At 22.3% G+C, this 22,804-nt stretch overlaps 1 protein-coding gene and 1 long non-coding RNA gene across 3 annotated transcripts; one reads left to right on the forward strand and one right to left on the reverse strand.

Annotated features, from left to right (window-relative positions):
* Positions 1-10,367: 10,367 nt before the first annotated feature.
* On the reverse strand, positions 10,368-11,461 carry LOC135144511 (uncharacterized). The gene is made up of 4 exons (XR_010283177.1): positions 11,388-11,461; positions 11,283-11,330; positions 11,131-11,230; positions 10,368-10,448 (listed from the first exon to the last, which is right to left on the reverse strand). It is a non-coding gene; the product is annotated as an uncharacterized LOC135144511 (long non-coding RNA).
* Positions 11,462-18,349: 6,888 nt separating this feature from the next.
* LOC135144503 (uncharacterized) lies at positions 18,350-19,199 on the forward strand. 2 transcript variants are annotated; one of them, XM_064076535.1, is made up of 6 exons: positions 18,350-18,430; positions 18,493-18,566; positions 18,620-18,697; positions 18,809-18,943; positions 19,015-19,079; positions 19,133-19,199. In XM_064076535.1, the coding sequence occupies exons 1-6, from the start codon at positions 18,416-18,418 to the stop codon at positions 19,171-19,173; spliced, it is 408 nt and encodes a 135-aa protein (XP_063932605.1). In that variant the 5' UTR covers positions 18,350-18,415; the 3' UTR covers positions 19,174-19,199. The 2 variants fall into 2 exon arrangements, with proteins under 2 accessions (XP_063932605.1, XP_063932606.1); XM_064076536.1 differs by lacking the exon at positions 18,809-18,943.
* The last annotated feature ends 3,605 nt before the right edge of the window (positions 19,200-22,804 follow it).

Here is a 22,804-nt window from a genome sequence, read left to right on the forward strand (position 1 = left end):
TAGTATTATACTTTTCTGTCACCACGTAAAGAATATATACTAATAAAAACTTTATACCAAAAATTTATAAATATTTATTAGTTTCAAAATAAATATTAAAAGAAAAATATATAAAATATACTTTATATTAAAAAAATCATAAAATATTAATAGTTTTCATATTAATATCTATATGAATTATGATTTATAGAAAGTTATAAATAATAATATTTGAAATAATATATTAAAAAAGGTTATTACATAATTTAAATAAAAAGAATAACAATATAAACAAATTTAAAGAAGAGGAAACTTTTTATAATAATATTAAAAATTGTTATATATACATAAACATTTACAGTATAAACATAAATACATTAAATAAATAATAATAAATTTGTACTAAATAATAAAAAAAACTAATCTTTTAATTTTTATTAGAATTCAAAAAAATTGTAATCAAAATTTTAAGAAATTTTAAGTACAAAAGTTTGCGTTGCTCTAAATAAAAAGTTTATATATATCATGGAGAATTCTGGTTTAAAAATCCGTTGGTTTAGTCAATATCAGCGAAGTTCGCTAAAAATCGTGACTTAATTTAATTTTTAATTATTGAAATTATAAATTAGAATTTTTAGGGGTTTATAAAATATAAGTTTTTATTTGTTGGTTCTCTAGAAAAAGTATTATAATAAATTACATAATTAAGTTTTTTATATGACAAATCTCCTCTGCTACTTTGTTAGGTTTATCAGAATATAACAAATTGCACCGAAAATCTTGACTTGCCAATAAAAAATAAAAGGAAGAGTGTTCAACTGAGCAAATTAAGTTAGAGAGTTAAAGTTAAAGAATATACAAAGAATGCATTAAACGACCAACAATGAAATAAAACTTTAATAAATTAAAAATAAAAATTTTAAGAAGTATAATAATAATAATAGTAATAATTATAATAATAATAATGAAAACCTGAATAATTTCTGATACAAGCATGTAATACGGCAAACTTCTTGTACAATCTATCGTTTCTATAATAAAAATAAATATATAAATAAACAAATACATAATAAAAGACTCGCCTGTATCCGAATATTTATGAACGAGGTCTCCAATAGTATTCATGAAAACATCAGGGATAAGTTTTTTATTAGCGAGCTTCTTAACAACTTGAATTAAAATATTATTAAAAAGTTTGAAAAAAAGGAGCATTCAACCAACCGGAAGAAGTCGTGAATAACTGCACGCTTATGCTGCTTATGGACTCTTCTTGGGGTAGCTCGTCGCCCTCAATGGTGGATAACATTCTATAATTACTATGAAAAGTTTTTATTATATAAAGATAATTATGCATAAACTGATATAACAATATTTAATAAATAAATGTTTGGTGTTATAAAAGTTTTAGTAATAAAAAACTTTTAAAATCTTTAATAGTGATACAAAAAATGATTGTTAAATAAAAAATTAAATATTAATATATAAAAATATTTACTAAAACTTTAATATTTTTAAAGTAAAACTTCGCAAAAAAAGTGGAGTAAAAAACTTTCATATATAAATTCTAATATTTATATATAAAAAACTGAAATTTTTAATTAAAAAGAAAAAAATTTTATTTGAAAAACTTTTATATTTTTTTAAATAAAATTTTGCGAAATGTTGACTTAAAAACTTTTATTTTATAAATTTTAATATTTAATAAAAACAATTATGAAAGAAAAACTTTTGTGAAGAAATATTTCTATTTATTAGTAAAAGTTCTGTAAAAAATTAATTTAAAAACTTTTTTAATATAAACTATTATTAATATATAAATACAAAACTTTTATTGAAACTTTTATATTTTATCAATATATATTTTGCAAAAAGTTAATGCTTTTATTAAGAACTTTAATATGTTCTAAGTAAAAGATTTCGCAAAAATTAGAGTAAAAAACTAAATAATACAAACTTATATACTAATATTTAAAAAAAAATTGATAAAATAAAATTTTCCTTAAAAAAACTTATAAAATAAAAGTATTATATAAATTTTTGTATTAAGGACTAAAAAATTAATAACTTGTATTTATAAACCTTAATGAATAGTTACTTTGGTAAAAAATTTATTTATAAACTTTGAAAAATTTTATATTATAAAAAAAAATGCCCTGTAAAAAGTTTATATGGCAAACAATTTGCTATTAACTGTATTTTAAATTATAGAATAAATATAAAAAATAGTTAAATACAAAATTTATAAATAAAAATGCTAAAAAAGATTCTTAAAATAAAAAAAAATTCGTGATCAATAAATACATGTGATAATCTATAAAATAAAATTTATGCTTATATAAAATTATTAGATAATAAAATTAACTAAAATAAAAAGTTCTTCTTAGAAATACAAACAAATTCATATAAAAACTTGAATAAAGTTTTCATTAAAAAGTTGATATTAAATAAAATTATTAATGAAATTAAAGACTTTAAATAATATATAAAAGTGTTATATTAAAAATGAAGCTTTAATAATATTTTTAAATATTAATAACAAATCTAGAACCTAAAATATTCATTTAAAAGTTGATATTGCAAACAATAAAGCTTTAATATTAATAAAAGTAAAATACTTCATTCATATTTATATAGAAAAAGTATTATAAAATAATATTCTCGTAAAAATGTAGGTAACTTTTATAATAAAAAGATCTAATAATTATAAAAAAAAATTCTAACTAAAGTTTTTGTAATAAAATTGATATCGGTTAAGCTATTATAAATTTATTATTAATAAAAGCACAATACTTTAATAATATCGTATAAAAGTATTAAATTTTAAAAGTCATTGTTTAATAAATATTTATATACATATAAAAAAACTTCAAAAATAGTTATTTATAAAAAATTGATAACGCAAAAAATAATAAAAAATTCTATATGTAATATTTAATATTCATAAATAAAACTGATATCCAAAAACCTATGAAAGTAAAGTTTTAATGTATAAACCTCTCGTTTAAAAAAAATATTAAAACTTTTATAAAAATATATACTTAAATATTATATATAAGCACTAAAGAAATATAAGAAAACTCTATAACATAATATAAAAAAAAAATAAAAAATATAGAATCATAAAAAAATAATAAACTTTAAATAATATTTAAGGAAAAAAATTAAAAAGAATTATTATGAAACAAGTAATAAAAAGTATTATTATAATAATAATAAAAACTTCAAAAATTTGTGTTTATTATTAATAATATAAATAAAAGTTAATAAAAAATTAATAAGTAAAAAAGGATTTTTATAGTAAACATTACATGTATAAGTTTATATACTATAAAAAATAAAAGTTTATATATATTAAGCACATAATAATTTTACATATAAATAGAAACTTTATGATTTATTTTGATATATAATAGATATATAAAAAGTACTATAAATTTCTTAAATATTTTTTGAAAAGTTTTTTATAATAAGTATTATTATTCTTAAGATAAATAAAAAAGAGAAAAAAAAAATATAATAACAGGGAATATTTATAAAAGAAGTAATAATGATAAATACTTTTTTTTAAAAAATTACTATTATTATTATAAAAGAACAAAAAACGAGTAAAAAATCTACTAACAAAAAATTTTAATAATAATTAAGTAATAAATATTATTCTTAATAAATACAAGAAAAAACGAGGAAACAATATTTTATAAATATTTAAAAAGGTTTAATAATTATAGAAAGTATTATAATTAGTATTAAAAATAAGAAATAAAGAGGAAAAAAATAAATATAAATAGAATTACTAATAATGAAAATTAAAAAAGTATTACTATTATTGAAAAAGACAATAAAAAAAAAAGATAAACAGAAAAATATTTAAAATAAAACAAAAAAGTATAAAAAATATTTACTTTTTATCAAATTATTTATTTTTATATATAAACTATAAAAACCAGCAATAAATAGTCGCCAAACTTAAGCGAAACGAGTCGTCCATCATTAATCCTTTCATATAAAGTTTGCTAAAGCGAACTCGTAAAACCTTCCACCTATTAGAAATAAGAATTGTTAGAATATTAACAGTTAAAATAGTGAAAGTAATAATAATAATAGTAATGATAATATGATTATTAACGATTGAAACAGTGAAGGAATAATAATATTAACAACTAATATTAACAATTATAATAGTGAACTTATAATAATAATAATATAGTGAAAGTAATAGTAACAATAAAAATAATGGTAATAATATTAGTAACAAAATAAATAGTAAAAATAATAGTAATAGTAATAATAACAGCAAAAGGAATAACAAAAATACTAAAATAATGATAATAGTATTATTATTTATTACAATTTATTCAGAGAAAGAAGTTAACAATAAAAAAAAGTAATAATTTCATTAACAATTGGTATAAATTAGTAAAGGTAATAGTTATAATAGTTACAATATTATTAATAATAACAATTATCATAATGAAAGTATTAATAATAAAGAAAACAATAAAAAATAGTATTTATAATATCATTCAAACAAAAGTAATAATAATTAATAAAAGCAAAATGATAATGATAATAAAAATGATAATATTAAAATTATAAAAATATAAGCAAAACTTTTTTAAAACTAGTTTTTTGCAATAAAAAAAATATGAGACGCTGTCAACAGAATCTCTTAATGGTGGATGACCTACCAATGAGTAACAGTCAAGTCGCCTTTTATAAAAAGTTCCAAAGGCGAAGAGCCTAATAAATAAATAATAAGAAAGTTATTGAACATTAATGAATAATAGCGAAAAAAATAGTAAAGAGAAGGGAAAAGAGTGAAACCTCATCATATTAGTATTACTTCTATTTTTGATAAAAATATAACAGTTAATGAGGAGCGAAGTTTTTAAAAAATTATAAATAGATAACAAAATATATCCATTGTAAGAATTTCATTATAAAATAATTCCTTGTTGCCGAAAAAAAATAATAAACTGCTTAATAAAAAAAAAGCTGATTTCTGCCAATCAAATGTAACATATGAATTTACTGACCAATAAGCTTTCAACTTAAAATTTTTTTTAATGGAACTTAATATAACCTTTCCAAAAAACTTTTATAAGAAAAATATAAACTTTATATAATTTATTATTCTGGTGAGTAAACATATATAAGAGTTCCTTTTTTTAAGCAATGTAATACAATATACTTTTTATGAAATGTAAAACTCTATTTTGTTTCATTATTATAATATTAAAATTTTATTTAAGTTTTTAAAGACCTCATTATAAGAATATAAACTTTTTATGATAGATAAAAGTAAATTTCTTTCTTACATGTTTATGGATACAAGTAAATAAATATAAATAGAAAAAATTATATTTTTCTTTCTCCATTTTTGTATAAAAATTTTATTAAAGTTTCTAAAAAAAATTTTATAAGTAAAGGAAAGGTATATTTTTACTTTTTTATTTAGAGTATAGATATATTTATATTATTATTATTATCACTATCATTATTTAATACAGACTTTTATATTATCATTCATTATTATTTATTACTTTTATTATTATTATATAAAAACCGAGCTCGGGGACGTTGTTCATCAGCAAATAGTTTATAAAGGTTTGAACAGTAATAGAAGTTTCCGATAAGTCAAGTAGCATATTCGCCAGCGATGCGGCTAACAAGTTGATAAAGTAAAATAAATATTAAAAAAAATTGTATTCATTAATAAAAGTTTGCGGAATAAAAAAAAAGTAATGAATTTATAATAATAAAGTTATAATAAATACTAAGAAAATAATATAAGTTAATTGTAATTATAATGATAAACTAAAATGGAATAATTATAATATTTAAAAATATGAAATAGAAATAAAAAATAATTAATGAATGAATAAATATTAATAAAGTTATAATGAATATTAATAAATAATAAAAAGCAAAATTTATGTTTTTTTAATAGAAATAATATATAATTTTTATAATTAATTTTATAAAAAAAAAAAGTTTTTTAGATTTTTCTTATAAAAAACTTTAATAAATCATATATATAAAAATTTATAAAAACCTTTTATAATATTTAACTTTAAGTGAATACAAAACATAGTAATAATATAAACTTTCAAAGTTTTTTTTTTTTATTTATAACAAAAATGTTTTTATATTTTTTTTACTTATAAATATTAATAAATATAAAAGTAATATATAAACTTTTACTTTTTATTAATAGATTATAAAAACGTAAAAAAATTTATAACTAAAAAATTAATAAATAACTTTAAATATAATAGTAGTTTTTATTTTTTATTTATAACAGTAAAGTTATTAAGTAATTATAAAAATTATATAAATAAACAGTAATATAAAAAATTATTCATAATCTTCTCAAATTAATAATAAGTAACATTAAAAAATTATAAAAGTTATATAAATAATAATTAAGAAATAAATTCTTAAAAAAAATTTCTTAAATTAATAATAAATATTATATTAAAAAATTTACTATAAAATATTAAAGTTAATATATTTTTTAGATTTTCGTTAAAAAAACTTTTTTTTATAAACTTTTACTTTTTAAAAAGATTATAAATAATAAAAAATAGTCTTCATATTAATTATAAACTCTTTATAAATTTTTATATTAAAAAGATAATTATATAGAAATAATTATGTTAATAAAAATATTTTTATAACACTTTATGCGTTTTATAATTAAAAATTTAAGAATTTATTTTCATATTTATTCAAAAAAAATATTATTTTAATTTTTTTTCTTAAACTTTTTGTTTATAAAAATATAAATATATAAAAAATTACCTGCAAGTTGATAACAAACAATAACAGTATTAATAATAACAACTCGAAGCTCGTATTTATTAAGAAGATTTTTTTTTACTTCGCACTCAAACATGGGCCCTCAAAAATAGTTATATATAATATTAACATAAAAAAATAATTTTTTTTAAAATAAAGTTTACAAAAAAATAAAGAAACAATTACGAATATGAAGATAATATTATTTAATATAATTAATAAAAGTTAGATAGTTTATAGTAAAGTTTAAAAATGAAAAATATTTTAATAACATTATATATAATAAATAAAAAGTTACATAGTTTATAATAAATCGTGAAAAAAAAAACAAAAAAGTAGTTAAAAATGTAAAAAAAACTATTATTCATAATAAAAAAATAAGTTTGGTTTACGAATAAATAATACTATTTTTAATAATAACAAAAAATTATAACTAAAAAAAAAAGTTGATATATTAAAAAGTAGAAAAATAAAAATTATAGCCTTTTATAAAGTTTCTGAAAAAAAAAAAGATATGGTTTATGAATGTGAAAAAAAGGTACATACCTTATATTAAAGTAAAAAAAATTAAAAAATAAAGTTAAGTATTAAAATAATATTTATAATGAAAAATAAAATATACGAATAAGAAATAAATAATGCAAAGAACGCAATATATAATAAGCCATTTGAAAGAGAAGTTTATAAGGAAAATAATCTTTATACAAAAAACAATAAATTAAGTTTTATTAAAAAATAAAATAAAAAAATTTATTAATTTTTATTATTAAAAATATAAATGTTAAAAAATTATTATTATATAATTTATGTATCGAAAAATAAAAAAAAATTAAGTTCTGTTAAAAAAAAGAAAACATGCAAATATTGTAAACACAATACATCTTTTTTAGTACATATAAATTTTTTATATAAATAAAATTATAAAATAAAAAAAGTTATTATGAAATCAATTATATAATAAAAAAGAAAGTATAAACAAATTTATTTAATATTATATTAATAGTAAAACTTATAAATAAATTCTGAGGATACAAAAATAATATTGTATTCTTAATATAAAGTAATTTTCTATATGAATTAAGAAAATATAAGCTTATAAGAAAATTAAAAAATAATAAAACTTTGTAAGTTACTATTATTAGTATATTACTGCTATACAAAACTTGTTTTTTATTATTATAGTAAATTTTATAAAAAAAAGTTTAAATATATAATAAGTTAATAAAAAATAGTAAAGTACATAAACAGAAATATTTATACTTTTTAGAATTTTTAGGTGACGAGTAAAAAGTCATATTATAAATTAGTAAAGGGAATATTTTTTACATATAAAAAATTAAATTAAATATATATTTTTATCAAACCTTTAAAACAGTACAAAAAAAGTACAACGAAGATAAAAATAAAGCAAAAATTTATAGCAAATTTTATGTAGTAATTATAATATTGAGTTATAATAACGCAAAGTTTACAAAATAAAGTAAAGAGCTAAAAAGTTATTTAAGAATCAAAACATGTATAAAAAATATAAAATATATCTAAATTAAACTAAAAAAAAAATAAAATATTTATAAAAATAAATCAAATTAATAATAAATACTATTTAAATTGAGTTACATAAAAATAAAAATATAATAAATATATTATAAAAGCTAAGTAAAAGTTAACAAAAAAAGAAGCGGTATAATATATTGTTATACTAAAAAAAAATAAATGTTTGTATTATTTAGAAAATAGATTTAATTAAGTTATAATAATAAAAAATTATAATAATACAAAATAATAAAAAACCTACAATAATAAAATTTTAATATTTATGCCAAATATATATAATAATATTAATATTAATAATTATAATAAGTTTGATTACAATTAATAGAAAAAAAAATAATAAAAACTTCAAAATAAGAAATTTACAAAAATAATATTATAAAAAAAGTAATAATTATTCTGGATTAGCATAAATGATTAAAAGTAAAAATAATAATAATTAATATTCTTTAAAACTTGAACAAAGTTTATTTTATTTATAATATATAATTATAAAAATAAAATTATAATAAAGAATTAATAAAAAAAATAAATTTAATTTGATCATAAATTAAAGAGAGTTAAAAAATAGTAATAAAATAAAAAAGTATTAAAACTAATTATAGGTTATAAACAAATAAAAGAAACATCTCATTAAAGTAACAGATTAATATAATTAAATTTTTCAAGATCTAAAAACAAATCAAGTAATAATAATAACTATTAAGATTATTATCAACCAATCAAATAAAATTAAGTTAATATTATTCAAAAAAAAAATTTTAGTGAAATTTATAACAAAAAAGAAAACAAATAAAGCAAAATAAATATAAATTTCAGTAAATCGTAAAAAATAATATTTTAAAATAAAATCATTTAAATTAAAAAAAATAAAAACTATTAAAATTATCATAAAACAATTAAATTATAGATTTGATAGTATTAAGTAAACTAAATTTGATAATGAAAAATAAATGTAATATTTTTAGAGATCTAAAAAAAATCGTGAAATAAAAAATATATATACAAACACTTAATATCATTATTATTAAAAAACTGAAAAAAATAAAGTTGATATAATAAAGTAAAAGAAATTTATTATAAAAAAAAAACCTAAAAAAACCATTGCTCTTCCTTTTCTATCAACCTCGTTAGCGAGACTGTCTGCATCTTCATAAGAACAGCCAACCACTTGAAAGGCTTCAATCACTTCCGTAAAAGAGTGAACCTCAAAAAAAATAATGAAAAATAAGTTAATTATGATCAAAAAAAATTTTAATTTACTTATAAATATTTCACAGTAAATAGGAAAAAAATTTATAAATACTTTAAAAAAATAAACTTGTAGTAAATTATGTATCTAATAAATAAGATAAATTTTATATTAACAAAAATAAATAGTACAATAAAAAGCTAAAAAAAATATATAATAAAGTTAAGTAAATTTAAAAAATTTATAAAGTAACATCGAAGGCAAACAAAATTAAACAAAATAAAAATTAATTTATATTTTACTAAAATGACTAATAAATTTAAAATTAAATTTCAAATTAAGCCCAAAAAGAACTCAACACAAGATAAAAAAAATTAATTAATTTCACTAACGCAGAACAGAATTAGCTTCAATAATAGTTATATTAAAAAAAAATTGAAACTATAAAGATCCAAATTTGGAACAGTAAATTAACTTACTTCATCGTTATAAACTATAACGCAAAACAAATCGTCGTTGTCCTCGTGAGAAAAAAGCCCTTAACAAAAATTTATTAGCAGCGTTTAAAGTTTAAAAAAAAAAAGATAACCGGCAAAATTAAAAGATTCAAGTTTACTTTTACTTCTTGTTTTCCTGCATAATAAATTTTATATTAATTACTTTTGAAAAGATATATGTATATATATATGTATTAATCAATTCACATTGTTAAAGTAAAAAATTAAATAAATCTCTAAAAAAATTCTATAATTTTAAATTAAAAAAAAAATACACTTCTCTAACTTCTTTAGAATCAGTTATAGTAGAGTTTGCAGAAGATTCTGCTTTATGAGAATTTTGTTTAGCGCTGATTAAAGCATCGGAAGTCAAAATTTTTAATTCTGATAGAAATTTAATGTTGAAGCCCAAATAGTAGCACACAAACCTTCAAGTAATAAACATCAATTAATCTACATATGAAAGAAATTTCTTTCTAATTTATAATTCAATTTAAAAAAAAATAAAAAAAGCAAAAATTTAGTATATATACAACTATAATATATTATAATATTTCCACTTTGGAATTTGAAACAATAAAATTAAAAAAAATTCTTTTCTATTTAAATTTCTTATAAAACTATTTTAAATATGAATAAAACAAAACATAAAAGAAAGGCAAAACTTCAGTATATATGTTATGATAAAATAATAATTTCTTTTATATAATAAAAGCTTGAAGTTTTCTAAAATTTTAAAAAATTTGTTGTTTTCAAAGTTAATAAATGAATATTAAATTCTGAATAAAATTAATATTTACGAGAAAAAAATCTTATCCTAAAAAATGTAGAAGTAAAGTTTTTAAAAAAAGAAGATATTGTCATTATTAAAGTAGAAAGAAAAATAGTTCAATAATAAATAAAAACTTTAAAAAATATTTCATCATTAATAAAAATAATAATAAATTTAAAAAAATATTTTTTATATGCACATAAATTCCGAAGAGAAAAAGCATATTTAAAAAAATAAATGTTATAAAAAAGTCATTTTACTTCAAAACTATTAAATTAAAGTAATTATTTCAAAACTTGATATTCTCTAAAAAGAATTAATATAAATAAAATAATAACCTAACGGAGTCTAACAAAAAATCCACCACAGTGTCGCTAATTTCGTCATTAATATTACTGCGCAAAGTTTTCGTGTACTTTTTGGAATGAAGTGTGCAATCTTTTTTATAAATATATATAAAGAAAACTAAATTGAGTATAATAAGAAAAACTTGAGTAAAGTTTCCAGGCATCCTCATCTCCACAGTCGCAACAACCTCCTGTACACAAATACTTAAAAAAAAAATTAATAAAAAAAAAAATAAATGATTTTTTACCCCCTACACTTTTATAAACACGAAATGAATGATTTTTATGCTCAGAGTTATCAAAACATAGGGAACATAAAACGCATGTAGTATCCCGTTCACATTCCCTATTGTTAATAAAAAAAAGTATATAAATTATCGTTTTTCACAAGTATAAAAGTGCGAACAAGCAACGATATATTGTGTCTTGATCATCAAATATTTTCCCACAAATGTCCAGAACAACTTCATTTCTCAAATGAACTAAATAATTAGGTTGAATTTAATAATAATTATTATAGTTACACTAAAACACCTTTAAGCCGGCGTTTTAATTTGGCTAACGACTCCCCAATATAGAAAAGTGTCCACTTTTCCGCAAAGTTAGCAATAATATTATCTTCACTTACAGTACTAACTTTTTTAATTTCTGCTAAAGTATCCTTAATTTAATAATAACAGGTATTATAGTTTGACTTATAAAATTCCTAGTAATAATATGAGGACCTCAAGATACTTTCTTGCAAATTCGTGAGCACTAAGGGTCTTTAAACTGATCGTATCAGAAAAATTTTGCATTTTTTACTACATGTACTGTTGGAAATTTAAAACAAATACGTTTTTATTATAACAGTAAATATTAGTAGAGTTTAAAGCGAAGTATTTCTAGTCTGCTGTTAAGATTTACTAAAACAGTGTTAGGCCAATAAAAAAGGTTGTATAAGTAGCTTAAGGTTTCCTGGAAACCGCGATTATAATTTATTACTTGGTTTCTTTATTACTCTTCAATCAAACTTTGGATAACGGTGGATGTATATACAATAAAGAACATCTTTTTTACTTTTTTATTATAAATTTTTTTATAACAATATGTTGTGTTATAATAAGGGTTGAAGGTTGTACTGCTTACTCATTACTTTGTTGTTAAAAAATCTGTTTACTGCGTAGATTTTCTTTTTTAGACCATTTTTTTTTAATTAGGTTTCTAATTGTTTTTTGAAAAACACATGACGAAACCTGAAACTGTCCTTAGCATTTTCTTTTTGTTTGAGGTTTCTATTAGACTATTTCTGACTATAAACATAAAAGTAATTAATAATAAAAAACTTATAAACTTAGTGCAAAGTAACCCATAAACTTTATTGAGTCTAAAAATAATATAAAATTATGTTAACAACCAAAAAATACAACGATCGTCAACCTTCTTTTTTATTTTCCCCTCCTGAGTAACTTAAATTACTTGCGTTTTATGTAAAATTTTTTAATTCCGTCTCTGTTTAACAAACGATATCATTTCGCTGAGCTAACATTCTCGACTTGTTCTTTTTCATTAAAAAAAAATAGGAAAGTAATCGTCTCTGAAATATGATAATTGATCTACCACAGCGAACAGTTGAGTTTATTGAATAAGTATAAACGCATTATGTCCCTTAAAGTAAATAAACATGCTGAAACTCAAATATTTATTTATCTTATTATATTCTGCTTTCTGAAATAATATAAATTTGATAGAGTATTAGAGACACTTGTGTTAACTTAAGATAGTAAAATAGCTTCAAGGTTTTGAAGGGGTAATGTCGTTTCCTGTAATTTCTATACAAATTATCAATTAATAAAGATTAATTAAACAAAATTGTAAAGTTCGATGGAATTGAGATAATGCTTGTTGCAATTCAGTTCTAGTATAAAATTCAGCGTTAGTAAAAGTTATTATATATGTAAATGTGAGATTTCCGTTATTTTTAAGACAGCGAGTTGTTGGTTATAAATCAGTTACGTTAATATATTTGTAGAATTATTTATAATTATTTAGAAATAGTGGCTGAAATTTTTATTTATGTTAACTTGTTTTCTATTAACTAACCGCATAACATAAATGTTCACGAAAACAATTAGAAGATTTTACTTTCAACCAAAATATTATCTGAAGGCTATATCCTACTAAATGAGGCTAATATTATTTTTAATTATTAGATTATAAAGTTGAGTGAAGGATGTTTTACTTTTTTAACTTTTAATTTTTCAAAACGTGGTATTAAAATGATTTGTGAACCCTCTTACTAAATATATATGTAAGGTCTATGTCAAATTTAGTAATGCCTAGTTAATACCCTAACAGAATTTTTCTTACGTTATAAGCTCGGGCCTTAAAAATTACGGGGTATAACAAAAGGTATACTTAATTGATCAGCCAGGATCGTGAGTTGCCAACGGTGCTCAATGATTAAAGGTATTATTCACGCGTAAAAAAATCTTTCTAATCTTTGATATTTATTTAAACGCGCATTTGCCATATAGAGGTGAGAGTCCCCGTGTACAGATGCTGCCTTTCTATATTCTTATTTATAAGTAGGTAAAAATAGTCCTTTGTGGTATGTATAATTATTTTTTTTAGATGTATTAATTGTGCACGCTTTGCTTTCACTGTCAACCGACCAGTCCTTTGAATTCATGTTAGTTAACTCTGATAAATTACGTGCTTATACCACGTGGTACATATACCATGTGTTTATTATACCGCATGTTCATCTTATTAGATATCGCGTGTTATATATCATGTGCTTCATAGTACGTGTTTCTACGTCTCTCTCACATTTTGTACATCTTGTATTTCTTCCCCTAAAGGTATAAATACCCTTCCTCCACGGGACAACAGATTGATCCTCTTTTTTCCCCCGTCAATTTAAAAACATTAAAAACGTCGAGTAAACAGTTACAAGAAAAAAGCGTTCAGGTAGACGGAATGCATACTCGATGTTGTTAATGTTGATTATACTTAATTTATTATTAAATATTTATATATTATTGGCTAATTGAGTAAAAGTTGATTCTGTATACTTGTTCTCGTCTTTTGTTCCGTTGCGAGTACAATCAGTTAGTATTTCTTTTATTCTTTTTTTTATGTACCTCTCTTACCTTACACTGTGTTCCCTTCATGTTCCGAGTTTATCTCCTTGCGGAGAGAACTTCGGGTACATAGCTCAACCGAGTCTATAATTTTAATTAATCAATCTGTGTAGGTGTACTTTAGAAAGGCGAACTTAGCCAAAGCTTTAGAGCCCCTACCAGCCCATATAATTGTCTATTTACAAGAAAAAAGACAAGGTAAAATGGCATGTCCATTATGTTATACAAGGTCTTAACCCACATTCTTCGTATTATAAAAAAAACAAAAAAACAGGCAAGAAAGAAAGGATCCGAGAGTCCCTCAATCATTTATTATTTTATTATTAAAGTAATTGACGCAGGGGTGCTTTATGTATTCGAGAGCCAGTTAGTTTTGCTAACCACTTAGGTTATTTGACGTAGCCCGTATACATTTTCCACTAATGGTATACATAATATTATAAAAATATTAATTATACCTTAAACTTTCGTAAAGAGTATATTTACAAATCGAAAACTGTTCAATAATGTGTGTTCTTACCTAACCAATTTATTCACATAATATAATTTTATTAATCAAACTTTCCACACCCTTTTTAATCAATAATTTTGTTAGCTCTTATAATGCTGGGCCATAGATAGAGCTGCGGTGTGTAAAACTAGGTTAAAGGTTATTGGAATTCCAACTTGTTTTATTACTAATTTATATACCTAGCAACCGCAGAAATAAGATTATAAAAGTTTTATTAAAAAAATAAAAAGGCGTATTATATAGATCTAATAAATAAATATAATAACATTTTTATAGTATAATTGACTATATTTCACACAAACAAAAGGTAATAGAGAAGAAAGATCAATAATAATTAATAAATTTTCATTTATAGATAAAGAGTATAAATAGTAATGCTATTATCAAGAATATGCATAGCCATTTTGGAGTAATTCTAATTTTTTAGTTAGTCTTTTGCTTTTATTATTATTCTCTTTCATTTCTATACTTATATATATTCTTTTAATACAATTTCAATCACTGTTTCTAATAAAAAGTTAAAAATGCAACTTGGATTTGTAAGTTGAAATTACTTCGACGCAGCTTAGCTCTCCTTTCTTTTGATAATTGCAGAATACACTCCTTTCATTAATTTCTCACCCAATATATAACTAAGGTTAAATTTAAAAAGTTTTAAAAAAAAGGTTCGTTTACTGTCTATTTGCGCTGTCCACGCAATTTTTTGTTAAACAAAAGGAGCGAGTTTAAAGTTGTTTCCAAATTATTCCTTAGAAAATTTATTTCTTAAAAAAAAGGAAAGAAGCAAAAAAAAATTAGCCTTTTTTGTTAACAAGCCAGTTTGGTTGTATTTATACATTTTAAAGAAGCTTTATTAATATTGTTTAATGCAATTAACCTCAATTTCCTTGGTGGTATTGTTGGTGGGCAGCGTTGCTTATATAGAGAACTTAATAAGGTAGAATTTTAATATGTTTTAACGAAAGGTAAAAAATTTAGTTTTTCGGAGTGTTGATCTTACAGACTAAAATCCTTGAAAAACTAATATATATATTACAAAGAAATACACTACAGAGTTGGTTAAATTGAGAAAGGCTGTGATAATTTATTTGATTGCTTTCAAGTAGCCTGAGTAGCACAACGCTCACCACTTAAACACTAACCTCAACAGCAAATATAGATAAGAACGTTGTGCGCGAGACATTTCATATACGAGCCCTCACGACTAAAGGCTGGGACAAGCATTTCATTTTATTTAATTTGTAATAAAAAAACAACTTTCATATAAACACAGTTTTCGGGGAGATCTAACGCTTTATGTATTAATATATCTATTATAAATCGGAAAAAACATAATATTTCCATAATTTGTTATTATTAAATGAACTTGTTTCTTTTCGGTATAAAAAAGGTTGACAACTAATTTTTGTTACAAGCTTATATTAGAATTAGTTAATTTTTATAATGGAGTTGACTTTGCAATAAATGACAAAAAAAAAACTTCATCTAAACAGCCTATAATTTCGTTTGGTAACTCTGTATAATTTAGTCATTAAAATTGTCCAAGGCCCAGTAACAAAGATGTGCATAAAATAATCGTCTAACATTATTGCCAACGCAATACCGATCGTCAGGTTGCTGAATTTTTAAACATTGCAGTTAAAGGTTGAAGTCCATGCCGCCCTAAGCTAGTTCCCTCAAGAAACCAACGATCTCTCATATAAGTGTGAATATGTACGAGAGCGACTGCACAATGAAATGAAGATCAGGTCTAAAATTATCTAGTGAATGTTGTAGGTAATGGATACACAAAGCTGGACTAAAATTTTTTAAGTTTGGCATAAATATTGTGTACTCTTACAACCTAAGACACGAAGGCTAAAGGACCACTTCTTACCCAAATACAAAATAGAAATTAGACATGAGCGAAATCTAAATTGTCATAAACTGTAGACGACTGGGCAAAAATTATTTTTAGTGTCGAACCAAAATTCGATGTTTGGGTGAGAGATTTTCGGAAACGAGTTAAAAGGTCAAAAAATTAAGCTTTTCGTGCAGATTGCATTAAAAGCACTGTAAATTTTTTAAAGGGGGTGATAAATTGGAACTGTATATCAGTGAATGGCTTGGGCCACGACGGAGAAAAAGAGGAGGAGAGATCGATTACTGCCCCGTGAGGGGAGGTATTTATACCTTCAGGGAAAAATATACGATGTACAAAATGTGGAACAAACGAAGAACACGTGCTAAATAGTCCTTCCGGGTATTAACAAGCTATATACCGAGGAAATCGTGTTTTTTAACTAAAAGGAACCTTTTGTCAAAAATTCAAGTCACAAAATAGCTCTCTGAAAAGAGGGTCCCCGTTTGTCAGGGCCCAGATCTTAAAATTATAGAAACATCTACACTGTGGCAAAAGATGAAGCAGCTACTGTTAAGACATATATTTGTAGGGCAAAGAAAAGTATATATTTTATTTATTGTTGTAAGATATAAGGAAGATATGTATAAAGTTCAAGAAAGAAAATAGTTCACTTAGCCTATCGACTAGCAGAAAAGCGCAGACGCATTAGAGGGAATCCCCTGAATACCAATAACTACTTAAGTTTTTTTTTTAGCACTTGCATACTACGGCCGATCTTCTTGAGACTTTAAGCCACTTAATCTGAATTCCCCTCTTCTGCAGGGGTTGGAGCACAAGTGCCCACCGGTGTACGCTCTTTATAGAGTTATAATAACTGTCCCGAAGCACTGAAAAAGCGGAAAATATCTGACCCGGAGTCCCCTATTCAACCTAGTGTAGAAAACCGCTAAAACGCCACAGGGGGAGGGGGCCTTAGGGCACAAAAACCGAGGCCGCCCTGGAGACACTGGCCAGCACCACAGAAAGCCTTGTCATAACGATATTGTAAACTGGCTTTTACTTTAATTTGGGATTAAACATTTCCAGAAAATAAAATTTATTTTCGAGCAATTATGCATTGCGTTCATGTGATAGTTTCACATTCCATTTCCATGTATGGTAACCTTTATTTTGTGTTACGTAAATAGTTGTAATTGGGTTGTTCTTTTCACAGCATTTAAGAAATACCCCTCAGAGAACAATTTCAAAGTGAAAGTATAATCTGGTAAACATATGGACTAAATCTATCTCTGAATTTTGTGAATATTTTGCAGCAACCATGCCTGCCTAAATAGCAGCGGTTGTCAGGGCAAAAGGAAATGTAACACCATATTAAACTGCACATCGATTTTGTCCCGAAATATAGTCGCTAACTATTTGTCATTTTTTTTTAATTCATTTGATTACTTTGTAGGTCAAATTACATCTTTTGTTACGTATGATGCGTAGTTCAGTAATAAAACATATATTCTAGTTAACAATTTTTATAAATCTTACTGCTTCCAGGTTATAACGAAATTATTTGCCCCAACAATTAGTTCGTTAGGGACAATTGCCCTCGAGGGTGAAGCCCCGTGTATACGGAAGCAAAAATTCTACCTAAAACGTATTTTTTAAGAATCTGAGACTTTGCGGGTTCATAACTGTTTTTGTCTCTGGCTGAATATTATTACTTTTAGTAGTTTACTAGGTCGTTTTATTTAATTTTTATGTTTCTTATTAGACTTTTTTATTGATAATAAAGTCTTCTTTTTGAGCATGGACCTATTACACGTATTTATCTTCATAATACTATATAAGTTTGCTTTTAAGTTATTTTACATCTCGCCTGCTAGAAATATTTACCGTTGCCTCACAGCTTTGCCATATTTTGGGCAGGATCATCTATAGCTATTGCCATTGAGGCAAAGTATTGTACGAATTCCGAACCTTAAAATTTATTCTAATTCTTTAGTCTTACAGATCTAAGTTTAAGGCTAAAACACTAGAAAAAAAAGTAGCTTTTGACGTTGGCAGACACGTCTTTAAATCTCAAGCTCGGTTCATATTTGTTATTAAGTTATTATAATTTTTTATTTGCTTGTTTAAAGATTTTAGTATATGAGTGAGCTGTGTATAGAAAATCTTTATATTATCTGCTTATCTATACAGATTAGAGTGGCTTTTGTTATTTACGGCTTGGCTGTCTCAACTTACACATTTTGGCTTTACCAACTTTACAGCTTTGACTATTGCTACATTTTCGTTTTTAACTAATCAGTTTATTTTTAGCCCAATACTCATGAGGTAAAAACAGCAATAAACTTTTTAGATTTTATACTTTTCAGATATTTGACTGCTTTGCTTTAAAATTTTAGAAGGGCTGATGCTATTATTAAAGGTGAAACAGTTCCTCCTGGTAATTCCCATGCAGTCCTTGTTGGTATGTAAATTAATATTTCTTTTTATTAATTTTATAAATTACCAGACTTGTAGGTTTTGAAATTGTTAAATGCTTAGCTCTGCTTAGAGTCTAAACCTCCTCGGGAAATATTATTTATATAATATGAATTCAACTTATTTTTTATAATAAAATAAGCTTTTTACTTACAGTTTAACTTCTTATATTTTTGTTTATTGGCCTAAAGTAGCGAAATGGACATAAGAGAGAATAATATTTAATAAATTAGTAGATTAAACTTTATTTAATGTAAGTGTTAATTACTGAATTTTTTGTCTCATATCAATGTGGTTAAAATGCGTTATGCAGAAGCACAAGAAATTTGCTATAATAACGACTTAAGAGTTTATGGACTAAAAAAGCTTAGCATTGTACGATTTACGTTTATTATTTAGTCATGTTCAGAGCTTTAAGCCTATAAGTCGTGGGCATTTGTTGGTAGTCAAAAACCCTTTTTAAAAAATAAGTTGGATAGCTCAAGAAATTAAATAGTCGAAGACAATTAATAAAGGAATTTAAAGTAAGTGTGAAGGCGAAAGTTCAATCGTTTTGACAGATATCTAGTCAATAGTTTTTTAATATCCGCCCCTTGGCATACTTTGTAGGTAAATTAACTATTTGAAGTTTAAAAGCTTTATTAAAATTGGGACTTTTTAGGAATACAACTTGTGCTTTTTTAAGATAAAGGCTCCACAGTAGCGGTCATAGGGAGATCTCACCATCAAAACTATGAGCAGCTGAATACTTCGTAGACTATACTCTTATAATTTATTTTAACTAGAAAACTAAAATTTTTCAAGAAACTAGGTATTTTAATAGAGAGATTTTATGTTCAGATTGCGTTTTTACGGAGCGTTATAACCTTTTACTAACTTCATTTACAGTGCTGAATATTATTTATAATACAAAGTTAATCCCTTAAGAATATTAAAAAAAAATATTACATGAATTTTTAAAATCCTTCAAATTTATTTCTCCTACAATTTAAAGAAACTTCTCGTATATAATATTAAGTAACTACACTAGTTAGTGGTCTTAATAATTACATTTAAAGTAAATAAATAAATAAATAATAGAAACTCAAAAATACCAAAGCTAATTATACAGTTTAATTGGCGCAAGTTGTAGCCGATAATACCGAAGTGCACTCAAGCACTTTTTTTGTTAATAGTTTTATAAAAACTGCTGTACGTTGAAGTTAAGTAAAGAAACGATATGAGCTTTTTATTCAATTGGAATAAATTTACAGCTCTTGAGACCGAAAGACTTCGAGTATATTAATAGTTATTATTATTTATTTGTTTCATATGTCGATAACCTTTTTACATCTGGTTTAATCTTTTATGTAAAGCAATTAACTATTGTTGGGCACTTTATTTTTTTTAAAAAAACTTTACTAATAAAATACTATAAATCAAAAGACACTAATTAATGAAAAAATAAGTAACTTGGATTTTCCAGAACCTATAAAATATTTGACCATCAAAAACATGTCTTTCGGCGGTAGTTCTTTTACTCTTATAGAATTTTTATTAAAAATTTTATTACTTTTTTAATTTTTTTAACTACTTCTATCTTAGATGTGCCGCCTTCAGTAAAAATTATTGACATTTCAGACCCTTATGAACCTTTTTTTTCTTCTAAATCGGTTAAAGTTTTGATTAACTTATTTTGCATTATGACCTATATTTTTTTTTAAGCCTTCATTTCAAGAACATATAGAGTTTAATACCATAAAATCCGAAAAGGCCATTCAATTTACCTTCCAAATAAGTTACGAAGGTTTAATTAATTTATTCTATTATATATTTATTTAACATAGAAATTATATACGTTCAAGGAAACGCTTTTATTACTGTTAGCGCAGAATTAATGCTCAAATTTATAGAAGAAGCTTTTATTTCTCTTCCAGTAGAACTAACTCTTGTTGATTTACATTTTCAGGGTCCGCTAAGATTAATTCTTTTTACTTTTTATTATTATAATAAAAATTTCAATGCAGGAGAATTACTTTTAGTTATTGACACTAAAAAAAATAGTGAAGTTGAAGCAAAACTTTCCTTTAAACCTTCTGAACCTTTTTTTAATCCTATAGTAATTAATAGTTTGGTTTTTTTTAAATTTTTGTGATAAAGGGAAAAAAAATCATTATTTTGAAAATTAAAAAGATCCGTTTTAGTTATTGTTAATTTTTTATCATGTTGGAGGACGGATAAAATAATTTGAAGTTAATAAAAAAATTAAATCTATTTGTTTTAAATTTAGACAGTATAAATATTACTTTTAATTAGTTATTTTGATTTTCTATATTATAATATATGGTTTGCGCAAATATATATAAATTTTAGTTTCTGGAACGTCGAATATTTTTCAAAAAGATTAGCTATACTTTCATTTTTTTTTCTGTTTCTGCTGTGCTCTTTAAGTATATTAAAGTGTTGATCAGCAATTTAAATTTAATAATTAAAATTTTTAGTTTATTATAATAATAAATAATCACAAGCAAATTAGTTTTGCACCATTTATAAACTGTCAAAAGTTTTATTAAATTTTAAGCGGTTAACAAATTTTAATACCCAATAAATGGGTGTTTTTTAACTTTAATTAGGTTAGCAAAAGTAAATTAACATAGCACAACTTATATACATTTATTTGCTTTTATATAGAAATTCGTAAAATTTAAATCTCGTCTTGGAGATCAGACTCGAAGGGGTAAACATAAAATTATTGTGAAAGATTTTATGTAAATCAGAAACCTTTACTTTCTTAAAAGTAGTTTATTTTATACTTTCCGTATATAATTTAAAGACTCTACTTATATTTAATAGGTTATTCTTTAAAACAACTTTTAATAATACTTGTGCATATTCTCGTAATTAATAGTTTATAGTCTTATATAAATGTTAAATTTTTCTTGTTTTAGTGTAGTTAGTCATTAAAGTTGTTTATGTTAAATTTTTTTATTTTAGTTTTTAAAATTGTTGACTGAATTCTTTCTGTATATTAACTTAAAAACTTTTTGTGTTTTAGTAATATATCAGTTTTTATAAATTTAATATAAGGATTGTAAGATTTTTACTGGTTAATTTTATAAATAAAAAGAAATATTAAACTAAATTTGGATGCTTTTTTTTTTAATTACTGAATAACTTTTTTTATGTTACTTGTGCACTTTAAGTTATAAAATATTAGTTATAAGTTTAGAATAATTTAAATCAATAATTGAACAATTTAATGAATTCTAATGTTTATAGTTTGGTAAATTTTATCTTTTGTTTTATTTTATAATAATTAAACTAGTAAAATTAATACTCTAAATGACATTGATTTTTAGTTTTGTTTTGTATTTCCTTGGGACTATATACGTTCATTGAAGATATTGATAGATTTTTTTTTTGTAATTTTAATTATTTATTTTAAACTTTATGTTTGAATTTTATATAAATCTGTGTAGATCCTCTACTTTATGTTTTTAAAAAAAATACTTTCTTATTTATAAATTTTTTTTCTGTATAATTTTTTGTTTTTATATTAGTTTTAAGCTCAATATCAATGTAGTTAACTTTTTCTAAAAACTTTTAAATAGTGCTGAACAATTCAGAGAAATTAGAAGATTTTCTGGTCGTACAATTAAAAAGTTTATTGGAAAAGCACTTAGTTTTTCCGAATTTCGTATCATTAAAGTATTTTTAGTAGAATACACTTTC

This window comes from Zophobas morio, unplaced genomic scaffold (genome assembly GCF_036711695.1).
Source record: "Zophobas morio isolate AGI-343-1 ecotype UQ-CSIRO unplaced genomic scaffold, CSIRO_AGI_Zmor_V1 ptg000106l, whole genome shotgun sequence".
Lineage (NCBI taxonomy): Eukaryota > Metazoa > Arthropoda > Insecta > Coleoptera > Tenebrionidae > Zophobas > Zophobas morio.